Source organism: Arvicola amphibius, chromosome 18 (genome assembly GCF_903992535.2).
Source record: "Arvicola amphibius chromosome 18, mArvAmp1.2, whole genome shotgun sequence".
Lineage (NCBI taxonomy): Eukaryota > Metazoa > Chordata > Mammalia > Rodentia > Cricetidae > Arvicola > Arvicola amphibius.
In genome coordinates this window covers 17,440,295-17,453,392 of record NC_052064.1, presented here as the reverse complement: position 1 = coordinate 17,453,392, position 13,098 = coordinate 17,440,295, and the positions used below count along the sequence as shown (strand labels likewise).

Here is a 13,098-nt window from a genome sequence, read left to right as displayed (position 1 = left end):
GACTTAAGAACTACACAGTCAGATTTTAGTCACGACAGCAACCCCACTTCTGGAACCAATTTCAAAGAGTCAAGAGCTACAACGTTCAGGTTTTAGTCACAACAGCAACCCCACTTCTGGAACCAACCTTCTCCGTCACTTATGTCTGCTATTTATTTGTGTTACTGTGGTCAAAATCTCTCAAAAAAACAGCTTCAAATATATTTTGTCCTATGGTTTCAGGGCAATCAGTTCATGGATTCTTGGAGCCATGCGCTTAGGCAGAGTGTCACTATAGTGGGAACATGTGATGAGGTTCTTCAGCTAGTGACAGCAGAGAATCAAAGAATGAAGGAAACAAAAATTCCCTTCAGTGATGTGCCCCTTGTGACCTTGCTCCTCTAGCAAGGCCCTACTTCCTGGAGTTTCCATCGCTTTCTAAAGTAATTCCACCTGTCAGGGATCAGGCATCCAATACAGGGTCAAACGATGACCCTTGTTTAACAGTACATGCTTTGTGAATTTAGAATGTGATTACTCACTTTAGGAGAAAGCCAGGAACATTCCTGTATGTTGGTAGAAAGGGAATTGGTACAGAGAGATATTCTGACTTGCAAAGAAAAATCTCTGCTCTGTTTGACCTCCCACCTATGGAGACCCCTTCCTACTTCTCCCATCACACTTTTTCCTTTGTGCTTGGTACTTAGACCTCAAGCGTACACTGACTATAGGCAAGGAAGATGTCCTGGCATTAAGATGTGCTTGAGAGCCAGGTATCATAGTTGTAAGCTCACACAGGGGACCTATGAGTTTGAGAACAGATTGAGAACTACACCATCAGGTTCTCTATCAAAAAAATAAAATCGTCTTGCAAATAACTCCTGCCATTGTAGCCCATCTGCAGATACAGACCGAGCCTCCTGTGATGAGAGCCACTCCCCGTCTCCAGAAACAAAGCTTCACTGAACAGAACTCTTTTTTTTGGTGTTGTTTGCTTTTGGTTTTTTATGAGACAGGGTTTCTCTAGCCCTGGCTGTTCTGGAACTCACTCTGTAGTCCAGGCTGGCCTCGAACTCAGAGCTACGTGCCCTTGCCTCTCAAGTGCTGGGTTTAAAATCATGCATCACTACCACTGGATTTGTGAAGAGAATTCTTCTACTTTTGGTTTTCCATCAAAATTGCCTCTATTTCCATGAGCATTTCTAGAAGTGACCTACTTCTGAGTTTCAAAGACCTTTCTTCCTTCCTTCAAATTATCAAAGCTTACAGCTCAGAGGCAGATAAGGTGGCACATACCTGTAATCCTAGCATCTGGGAAGTGAAGGTAGGAGGGTCAGGAGTTCAAGCTCATACTTGGCTACATAGCAAGTTTGAGGTCGGCCTGGGCTACATAGGACCCTGTGTGTTTGTTTGTTTAGTGGGCAGGTGCATGTTGGCAGTCAGAGGAGAGCTTACAGGAGTCAGTTGGTTCTCTCCTTCATTGTATGTGTCTCAGGGATTCAGTTTATAACATCAGGTTTGGTGGTGGGTAAGCCACCTCACCAACCCGCAAGACCCGACATTTCAAAACAGAAGCACTCACAGCAGACTCAAAACTGGACAGAGCAAGCAAGCTGTAGCGAAACCACATTGTTTTCTCTGCCCGCAATGACGGTCATTATAAAGATTCCTCCTCTGACCCCAGGTGACTTCACTGTGGTAATATTTGGGCTTTTGTGATTTCAATTAAACAAGATTTAAAAAAAAAAAAAAAAAAACAGTCAGAATCGAGGGGCCTAGAGAGACAGCCACTTTAAGCTCAAGGCTACATGCCTGTGATTCTGGATTCATCACACCCCTCACTGTCTCCCCAAGGACTCCACAGCCAGCACTCACCATCACAGTCTCTTTCCTTTGCTTAACAACGATGTGACCTAATCAAACAGTTTCTAACCATGCACCTGAGTTTTAGAGGCGTAGCCTTCAGGGGTTTCAAATTTCAAATGCCTGAAACTTAGCCTAAGTCCAAGGCAGCCTCAAGTTTATATCTTAGTCCTGGGCTCCAGTATGCGGCACCACCCTTGACCCATCCCTCTTTGCTCCTTCTTTCATTCTTTTCTTCTTCTCCTTCCTCTCTTCCTTTCTTCTTTTCCTTCTTTCTTCCCTCTTTCTCTTTCTTCCACTTTGCATCATTTTTATTTTGGTTTGGTTGGGTTTTTTGAGGCAGGGTTTCTCTGTGTAACAGTCCTCGCTGTCTTGGAACTAGCTCTGTAGACCAGGCTGGCCTCGAACTCACAGAGATCCACTACCTCTGCCTCCCGAGTGCTGGGATTAAAGGCATGTGCCATCACTGCCCGGTGTTTGTTGCTGTTGTTTTAAGATCATTTAGTTGATAGAAAGATAAAGAAACCAACTCACTGTGACTTTCATTTAACCAAAGCTGTGTTAAAATGTATTAGTGGGACTGAAGTGACAGATAGCTCAGCAGTTACTAACACTTGCTGTTCCTGTAGAGGACCTAGGTTGATTTCCAGCACCCAGTTGGGTGTTAGCCATTGTCTATAACTACGGTGCTAAGGGATCTGACGCCCTCTTCTGGCCTCCTTAGGCACTGCACACGGGTAGTACACATACATACACACAAGCAAAACACTCATAGACATAAATAAGCATAAACTTTTTTCATTGTTAATGAGACTTCTCACACCTGTGTTGGTTACCTTGTGTCAGTGGCCAAGAACTGGCTCTGCTCCAGTTCTGAAAGCAAAGTAATTTCTTCTGGACCTTTCAAGAGATAGAACCAGGTTTCCCATAGTGACAGCCATCAGGGACATTAGCGGCTTCCCAGCTCCTCCTCAAAGCAGACCAGAAATATATGGGTCCTCTCAAAAGCTGTTGGGTGTCACCTTACTTCCCATCCTCTGCCTTGTCTGCCAATGCATCTCCCAGCTTGGTGTGAGTCTTCATGCTGGAAACCCGGTCCTTTGTCTTAAAGAGATTTCTGGGCAAACGAATGACATCCACGGAGTTCATATGTGCAGTGGATGCGTCCTGTGAGCAGCTCTGCAGACTAGATAGAACAGCATTCGCTTGGCTCACGAGGTGGCAGGGAGTTCTCTGAGTGAGGGCTGCATCGCAGCGGTTGACGGCTGTGATCAGTTTTGGCTTGGGAGCTCTGACTAAAGAGCACATTTTTAGAGGACTCATGACCTACCACCCCTTTCTTTTGACGTTTAGTTTGTATAATGAGTTATGTCCGGTCTTGATCAGAACTGGAGCCAGTCCACAAAGCACCGAGATGACCGTCACACTGAAGCATACCTTTTCAGATCCCACATAAACCTGACAGGGGCTTGGTGGGAAAGGCTGGGAGTTTCTAAGGAGAAAGAATAGCCTAAGCTTCGCACTTCCATCTTTGTGGTCAGAGTTACCTCTGACAGGCAAGCGTTATGCAAATAGAAGGATAAAGAGGGTGACAAGAGGCTAGGGACTCACCAAGGGAAGACTGAATTACTCTCCCTAAACCCTACATGCCTTGTAAGGCACTGGTTGTAGGCCGAGCAGGTCCAGACCATTAGCACAGAGATGTCAGAATTCGAGTGTGGCTCTGTAGGTGAGCACTTGCCTAGTACATGCCTGGTAGCGAGTTCAAATCCCAGCCTTTACACAAACATACACTGAAGATGGCAGTTGTGCTTACCTGGCAGTCTGTGTCCCGTGTCCCCACCTCCCCCACTTCCCCCCACCCCCACCATTTTATAAAAACTGTAGCACAGGAACCTGTAACGGGTTCATCTGTAATCTGCTCCATATAGAAACATTGTGGCAATGGGGTAGAAAGTCCTTCAACACCCCCTTGTTCACAGGCACAAAGGCCCTTACTAGGACTGCAAGCCGGTGACTTGTGGCTCGCTCTTCAGAACACATAGGGCTTTGTCCCCTGCACTGGCTGAGCCAGTCTCTCATCACAGGTTTTCTGCATCCCAGGCCTGAGCACTGGCTGGCCTGGTTCAGAAGTGTAATCATTACACACTGTGCCCGCAGGGCAAGCAGGAAGGCAGAGCTTCAAGACTGGGAAGTGTGGGTTTGGAAGCAGCCAGACCAGGCTCAGCTTTAGGGTTACCCCACTCGCAGAGATTAATCTTAGTGACCCTTTCCTGTGTGCTCAGCAACAACTGAAAAGCAGTCACAACTTGATCACGACCTTGACCCACAGGGGCCTCCGCACTTGAAAGACACAGAGCAGTTTTGTAGTGCAGAGCATCCTTTGAAAGCTCTAGGGGAAGAAAGCCTTTGCTTACCGGACTCAGGGGCTAAGAGGCCCAGCTTGTGCGGGGTTGCTGGAGTTCAAAGGGACCGCTTTTAATCCCAAACCGTTTTCGTTCAGCTTAACTTTCTATTTCTTTCTGGGTGGCTAAACTGCAAACTTCTATTAATCTTCTGCCAAGTTGTTTTTCTTAAGAAGGTAGATATATTGCCCAACCCACAGCCAGGAGACTGTGGCTGTCAGGAATGCTGGCGGGACAGTTCCATGGGGCTGCAGACAGGGAAGTAGGCCACCGTTTTCTCTATGGAGCCAAGTGTGAGCTGCTGGGGCACAAGTGGCAATAGTGAATTTGGGAATCTGATCCCCTGCAATCAGAGATATCGGGGAAAGAAGCCTAAATATTTCTGCAGTGTTGAGTTTTGTGTTGGAAGAGTCAGAATGTCAGCAGCGGTGTAGAATGCCATCCAGGTCACACATGGGCAGCTGGAGAGAAAGCTCAACCTCAGGAAGCGACGCTTAGCATTTAGGGACAAAGTGGGAAAAATACAGACCCAGCCAAGCAATGAGTGGCTGCAGGGAGGGACGTTTTACCTGAATTTCTGTCCTTCCTTGTTAGAACAAAGAAATTTCTAACATGACTCTCAAGCTTGTACACCACACACAATCCCCCCCCCTCACACACACACACACACACACACCCACATGTGCGTTTTGCCTCTTTGCAGTATTAACAGTCTCCAGAAGTAACGCGACCCGATCATGTCAACAGATGTGATTTCCTTTCTTTGTATGTGCGGGAGGTGGTTTGGAAAAGGTCTCACTCTGTAGCTCTGGCTGTTCTGGAGCTCTCTGTGTAGACCAGGCTGGCCTTGAAGTCACAGAGATCCGAGCACTGGATTAGAGGCAGGTGCTCCCACGCGGGGCTACGCGCAGGTCTTAAAAGTGTCACGTGATGAGATGCCCTGAAGTGAGCGGCCTGGATCGTGGTGTGTGTGGCTGTCTGTCTCTGCCTCCCAAGTGCTGGGCTGAAGGTGTGCGGGTGGCTTTACGCTTTGTTGTTGTTTGGTTTTTTGTTTTTTGAGACTGTTCCTTTCTGTAGCCCTGGCTGTCCTGGAACTCACTCTGTAGATCAGGCTGGCTTCCACCTGCCTCTGCCTCCTGAGTGCTGGGATTAAAGGTGTGCGCCACCATCGCCCAGCCTGTCTTTACTCTTAATAATTAGCACAGACCAGTCCTCCAGCCATCTTTGACATACAATCTCTAGGGGAAAACATGGATTTTTTTTTTTTAAAAAAATAATGATCCTTTCTCCTTTTGACGACTTGATTTAACTTGTTCACATGACTGCTTCCCCATGTTATCTGGGCCCTTGTTTTGATGTACTACAAGCATTAGTTTTAATTGACTTACATAGGGTAATCCCAGAGAATTGCAAATGTCTGAGCTATTTAATGCTGCACAGACTGCTTAAAGCACAATCCTTTCCAGTTGGTACTATTGCATATGAAACATTAATTGGAAATCGACCGGCTATAAGAACGAATCACAGGATACACAAGGAAACCCACTTTAAGAGTTTTTTTTAACGGGGGCGGGAGGGGAGAGTAATGCAGGGTCCTATCTGAAAGCAAAGTGTCAACGTGGTGAGAGAAAGAGGGTAGAGTGGCATGTCTGTCTTTAAAGGCCGTCTAGCGCATGCGCACAGGGGCTTATGTAGCTACGTCGTGCATAGATTACATGACCACGCTGTGCATAGATTACGTACAGCTTCAGGCACTGGGGTGACCAGGCAGTTTGACTGAATGCCCATGGCACAAGCGTAACCGTGGGACCCAGAAGCTAACAAAAAACTAAGGTGCTGGAGAGACGGTTCAGTGGTTAAGAGCACCGGCTGCCCTTGCAGGGGACTCCCAGCACCAGCACGGTGGCTCACAGTGTCTGTAACTCCAGTTCCAGGGGATTCAACACCCTCTCCTGGCCCCTGAGGGCACCAGGCATGTATGCAGTGAGCGCGTGAGCGCGCGCGCACACGCACACACACATACATACATATTATACATACAGGCAAAACACTCAGATATGTAAAATCAAAATAATTCCTTCAAACATGTTTACCGCTTAAGCATGAGGACTTGAGTTCAAATCCCCAGCACCCACATGCCTGACTGTAGCCCCAGCACTGTGGGGAACAGAAACAAGAAGCTCACTGGGTCCTCTTGGCTATCGGCCTGGTTCCAGGTGCAGCGAAAGACCCTGTCTCAAGGGAATAAGGTGGATAGTAGCAGAACAGAATAACCAATGTCTTTCTCTAGAGCAGTGGTTCTCCATCACCCTAATGCTGTGACCCTTTAATGCAGTTCCTCATGCCGTGGTGATCCCTAGACATAAAATTATTTTTGTTGCTACTTCATAACTGTGATTTTGCTACTGTTATGAATCGTAATGTAAGGGTCAGACTCACAGGTTGAAAACTATGGCTCTAGACACACGTGTGTATGCACATGTGTGTGCTCCCAACATATGCACATATACTACACACGCAAACACACAAACATTAAACACAGAGACACAGAGAGACCTAGAGAACAAGAGGTGATATTGATGGGGTATAGAGAAATTGATACTTGAATCCATCATAACCCTCTGACAGGACAGGCCACACACCCCTCCACAGTAGGGGTAAGCAACAGATACACAGAACTATTTGGTTAAAAAAAATATATATATATTCTCATGAATATCCATATAAAAATGCCCAAACTTACCAGGTAGTACGGGTGTATGTCCTTAATCCCAGCACTCAGGAGGCAGAGGCAGACAGACTTCTGTGAGTCCCAGCCCAGCTTGATCTGCTGCACTAGTTCCGGGCTTGCCAAGGCTATAGAAAGAAACCCTGTCTCAACAAAACAAAACAGAGAGACAGAGAGACAGAGAAAGAGAGAGAAATGCCCAAACTAAGTCCGTTAATAAGCATTGTTTTGCCACCTTTGACGAATTGTGGAAAGGCAGAGCAAAAGCACAGGAGGGTAGTCATGGAGAACTCTACAACTGTAAACTTGGTCTTTATCCCAAAGACTCTGAACCATGTTATTACATGGACCTACAGGCCTGTCAGTTGAATGCTTACCGAGCAAAAAGGGTTGAATTTTAAGGAAACCTAATGAGTGTTTAGGAAATCTTTCTCCTAAGAGGTGTCCCTAGATAAAGCAGGAATTATGAGTCTTGATCAAGCGTAGCTTGCATTATTCTCCCCATTTTTTAGCTAATTACACAAAAAAATCTAATGGAAACGTTTTGCTTCTCCGGTGGCCGTCTGAAAGCTGCCCCAGATCCAGGGAAGAAGGCAGATACTAGACATCATAGTGATTTCGGGAGCTCTATGTTTTGCTCCACCTATAAAACTACTCTACTTATGCTTCATTATTCCATATTTAACAAAGATTTAGATCTGTGGCAACAAGCATATTCACCCCAAAGGTCACTCCCAGCAGTTCCTCCAAACGCTGAGAAGATGCAACCGCACCTTTCCTCAGATCCACCAAAACAAATAGAACGATACTTAGATACACTTCAATAAATATCCCGGAACTAAACCCCATGTCTTTTCTCTTCCAAGCTTCCGCAGGTTCACTCGGTCCAACAGTGTGACCACCGCAGTGCAGGCTGACCTGGACTTCCATGATAATCTGGAAAATTCTCTGGAATCGATAGAGGACAATTCGTGTCCCGGCCCGATGGCCAGACAGTTCTCCCGGGACGCCAGCACATCCACTGTCAGCATCCAGGGTTCAGGAAACCATTACCACGCCTGCGCGGCCGATGATGACTTTGACACGGATTTTGACCCCTCCATCCTGCCCCCTCCGGACCCCTGGATTGACTCTATCACAGAAGACCCTCTGGAGGCCGTTCAAAGGTCCGTGTGCCACCGGGACGGCCACTGGTTCCTGAAGCTTCTCCAGGCAGAGCGGGACCGCATGGAAGGCTGGTGCCAACAGATGGAGAGAGAAGAGCGGGAAAACAACCTCCCGGAGGACAGTAAGTACCGCCGCCACTCGTGTCTGTGGCTGTGGTGTGGGCTGTGCCGGTTTGTGTTTGTAGGCTTTCCTGTTTGCGCTCCCGCCTGCTCAGCTTGTATAACCTTCTGTTCCACACCCCAAACCCAAACTCCCGGAAGAGCTGGGCAGTCCCACCGAAAAGACCAGAAACTGCTAGACTGTTTAAGAAAAAAGCCCCTAAGCAGATGCCAACTCCACCAGCTCTAAGATCTGTGACTTCCTTCACAGAAACACGTTCAAGACCAGCATGGCAGTGATCTCAGTCTCCCAGGATCCCCGCTTCCCCAAGACTATCTTGGGATGTGTCTGATCCCAAGGGATTAAAAATAATTCTAACTAGCTGGATGGGGGGTGGTGCACACTTTTAATCCCAGCACTCAGGAGGCAGGGGCAGGTGGACCTCTGTGAGTTCAAGGTCAGCCTGGTCTATATAGAGTGAGTTCCAGAGAAACTCTGTGTCAAAAAAACATAATAATAATAATAATAATAATAATAATTCTAACTAGTTTTAAGGTCTGCCTTAGTCAGGGTTACTTTTGCTACGATGAAACACCATGAACAAAAGCAAGTTGGTGAGGAAAGGGATTATTTGGTTTATACTTCCACCCCTCGTCATTGAAGGAAGTCAGGACAGGAACTTAAGCAGCGCGAGAACCTGGAGACGGGAGTTGATGCAAAGGCCATGGAGGAGAGCTGCTTACTGGCTTGCTCAGCCTGCTTTCTTATACAACCCAGGACCACCAGCTCAGGATGGAACCACCCACAGTGGGCTGGGCCTGCTTCATCAATCACTAATTAAGAAAATGCCCTGCCTGCTTGCCTACAGTCCACCTTAGGGAGCCATTTTCCTAGTTGAGGTTCCTGCCACTCAGAGTGTTTTACCTTGTGTCAAGTCGACAGGGTCCAGGGATGTCTTGGTTTCTTTTCGGTTTCTGTGGTAAGATCCACTACAAATGCAATGTAAGGGAATACGGGCTTATTTCAGCTCCCAGTTCGCTGTCTGAGGTCGCAGCGGCAGGGGTCACACTCTGCCCCGCCAGTGCAAAGAAAACAATGACAAATAGATGCAGATTAGTGCCCAGCTCGCTGTTTCTTCGTGTGCGTCTCAGGATCCCCTACCTAGGGGATGGTGCCATCCACAGCGGGCAGCTCTTCCCCACCTCAGTCACCACAATTAAGATAATCTCTCAATCGTACACACAGGCTCACCTCCCAGTTGGTTCTAGATTTTGTCAGGTTGATAATTAATACTAATAGCCATCACAATGTGTGTGTGTACATGTGTGTGTTGGGTAATTATAATCCGTATAGTTTTATTAACATGCAATATTAAAATAGTATATAGGCTCACAGAAACCCTGCTTATTGCATCTTTTAGCCTGTTTGGTGTTTTTCTTGGGTTTTTTTTTTTTTTTTTTTTTTTTTGAGACAGGGGCTAGCCTGGAGCTCAGTAGCAAAAGAAAGCTCTGTCCTTCTGATCTTCCTACTTCTGCCTCCCAAGTGCTGGGATTTTAACTGCATGTCAGCCTCTCAAGTTATGGTGTTGTAGGCATGCATCTCCATGCAGGGCCAGCTGACCTGGAATTTCTGTGTAGACCAGGCTGTCCTCAAGCTTATAGTGATCCACCTGCTTTTGATTCCTGGATGCAGGGATTAAAGATGTGTGCCACCATGCATGGCCGGCTAATTGCCTTTTTTTTTTCCTGTTAAAGACTTATTTATGGCTGGAGAGATGGCTCAGTAGTTGGGAGCCTTGACTGCTCTTCCGGAAGAGTTGGATTCAATTCCCAGCACCCACATGGCAGCTCACAGTTGTCTGAGGTTCCTATTCCATGGGATCTGACACCCTCATACAGACATATATGCAGGCAAAACACCAATGTATATAATTTTTTAAAATTTTTTTAACACTTCTTTATGAATTTTTATGTGTATGAATATTTTGCCTTTGCATATGTCATGTGCACCACATGTGTTTCTGGTGCCTATGGACGTCAGAAGAAAGCATCAGATCCCTTGGTACTGAAATTAAGGATTATTGATAACCTCCAAAGAGGTGCTGGGAACCAAGCCCAGCTTCTCTGCAAAAGCAATAAGTACATTTAGCTGCTGAGCCATCTCTCCAACCCTCTTGGGTCACTAATGATTGACCAAAATTGTTGTATGATGTTTACTCTTTTGGCTTTTTGGGGGGCCTATGCCCCAGCTCCCAATAAATCACAGACAGAGACTTATTCTTAGTTATGAATACCTGGCCTTAGCTTAGCTTGTTTCTAGCCAGCTTTTCTTAGCTTATGTTGTCCTGACTACCTTTTGCCTCTGGGTTTTTATCTATTTCTGAATACCTTTCTTTGCCTCTTTCTCCGTGGCTTGCTGTGTAACCGGCCCCTGATATTCTCCTTTCCTTTTTCTCATCTTTGCTCCTTGCTCCCTCCTCTCAGGTTTCTCCTTCTATACGTTCTTTCTGCCTGCTAGCCCCGCCTATCCTTGCTCCTGCATCACAATTGGCCGTTCATCTCTTTATTAGGACCATCAGGTGTTTTAGACAGTCACAGTAACACAGCTTCACAGGGTTAAATACATGCAGCGTAAACAAAAGTCACACACCTGAAAATAATATTCCCCAAAATGCAATGAAACTTTTTTTTTAACCAGTCTGTTGACCCATCCAGTTAGGTTACTATTCTCTATGTACAAAGTATTCTTTAGCGTAAACTCAACGCTGTGTAGGAAGCAGCTTTAGGCCAAACTTCACTCAGCTGCACACTAATAGAATAGAAATCCACAATCTGGCGGATGGTGGTGGCGCAGGCCTTTAATCCCAGCATTTGGGAGGCAGAAGCAGGTGGATCTCTGTGAGTTCGAGGCCAGCCTGGTCTACAGAGAGAGAGTTCCAGAACTGGCTCCAAAGCTACAGAAAAATTTTGTCTCAAAAAACCTAAAACAAAACAAACAATCAATAAATAAATAAACAAACAAACAAACAAATATCTTTAAAAACATTGAATTCATGCTGGGTCCTGGTGGTATACACCCTTGATCCCAGCACTCTGGAGTCACAGACAAATATCTCTATGAGTTCAAAACCAGCTTGGGCTACAAAAAGAATTTTAGGCCAGCCTTGTCTACATAGCAAAATCCAGACCAGCCAGGAGTACAGAGTGAGTAATAGGGTTTGTTTTTTTTTTTTTTTGCCACACACCCTCCCCAAGTGGTAAGTTTCTCTTCTGACACAGTAAGCCAGATCAAGCCAAATAGAAAAAGTATAACAGGTTTATTGAGAGCAACTCCCAGGTAGGTTCTCTGATCCCAGAGATTGGGCCAGAAAAGTCCCATCCCCAAAGTAAAACAGGGAGATTTTTTAGGTTGTAGGAGAGGGGTGATGGTGTGTCTGCCACAAACTGGGTTTGTGTCCAAGTATGGTCAAAAGCTAAGCACTTAGGCATGGATTTAGATGCCTGGCAACTTGGGGGTGGGACTCCAATAGCTGCCAAGAATGCAGAATTGAGCTTTTTGGTGCCTATCTTTTGTTTGGAGACTCTCGGAGCAGGCAGGGTTTGGAGAGAGAGGAATGGGGCTCTCTGGATTGTGCAGGGGTGAGCTGGAGGCTCCAACTGAACAGCAAGACTCGTTCTCCAAAGAGAGAGAAAGGGAGAGAGAGAGAGAGAGAGAGAGAGAGAGAGAAGCCCATAAGGCTCTAACCCTACACAAAGAAAGTAATGATATATGAACTGGACAGGTTATATTTAGGATTCTATTTTTAGATGTATATATGCACGCAGTAACAATTGATGAAAAGGGAACTCATGGAGTCGAAGGGGGCAGAGGCGTATATGGGAGGGTTTAGAGGGGGAATGGGAAGGGAGGAATGTTGTGATTAAATACATCCTCAAAACAACCAAAAAAGAAAGAAATGAGAGGAAGAGCAGAAGCGGGGAGAAAGAAAGGAAGGAGAGAGTAAAGCTGTAGGCCATTGCGAAGTAATGCCTCTGAAGGAGCAGCACAACCGTTTATTGTCCAAACTGGGTTTGCTGTTGGGGTGCGCTGGGCATGGCTGCCAGGACTTTGGGGGTGCCTAACCACTCTCAGGCCTTCCAGCCTCTTTATGATAGTCTATGTTCTCATTTTCAGGAGGAAAGCTTCATAAAGTTAGAAGTTATTCTTCTTTTTCTTTTGGTTTTTCCAAGACCGTGTTTCTCTGTAGCTTTGTGGCCTGTCTTGGAACTCTCTCTGTAGACCAGGCTGGCCTCGAACTCACACAGATCTGTCTGCCTCTGCCCTCTGAGTGTTGGGATTAAAGGCGTGCGCTACCACTGCCCAGTGGTTTTTGTTTGAGACAGTGTCTCTCTTTATAGCCAGGCTGCCCTTAAACTCACAGAGATCCAACTGTTTCTATCTCCTGAATGCTGGGATTAAAGTTGAGTGCCATTATTTCCAGAAGGAAGTGTTTTGGGTTTTGCCCTTTTTTTTGAGACAGGGTTTCTCTGTATACCAGCTCTGGCTGGCTATCCTAGAACATGCTTTGAGGACCAGGCTGGCCTTGTACTCACAGAGATCCGCTTGCCTCTGCCTCCTGAGTTCAGGAATTGAAGGTGTACGCCACCACGGCCCAGGAAGAAGTTATTCTTGTCTTATTCTCCTTTACATATCTAGCCTCTCTGCTACATAAGATGGGATCATTAAGTATACATTTAAATCTTTGACATATTTAATCTTACAGAACTTTTAAAAAATTCATTTATTTACTTTATGCGTATGGGTGTTTTGTCTGCATGTATGTCTGTGCACCGTGTGTATGGCTGGTGCCCTCAGAAG

General features: G+C 46.1%; 1 protein-coding gene across 8 annotated transcripts in view; it reads left to right on the top strand.

Annotated features, from left to right (window-relative positions):
- Window positions 1–13,098, top strand: part of Dlgap1 (DLG associated protein 1) — a 270,222-nt gene that overhangs the window by 237,277 nt on the left and 19,847 nt on the right. For all 8 annotated transcript variants that reach the window (XM_038315307.1, XM_038315308.1, XM_038315306.1 and 5 more), the window contains one exon: window positions 7,842–8,263. In XM_038315307.1, the coding sequence (XP_038171235.1) occupies window positions 7,842–8,263 (422 nt within the window). The remainder of the gene's footprint in view (window positions 1–7,841; window positions 8,264–13,098) is intronic.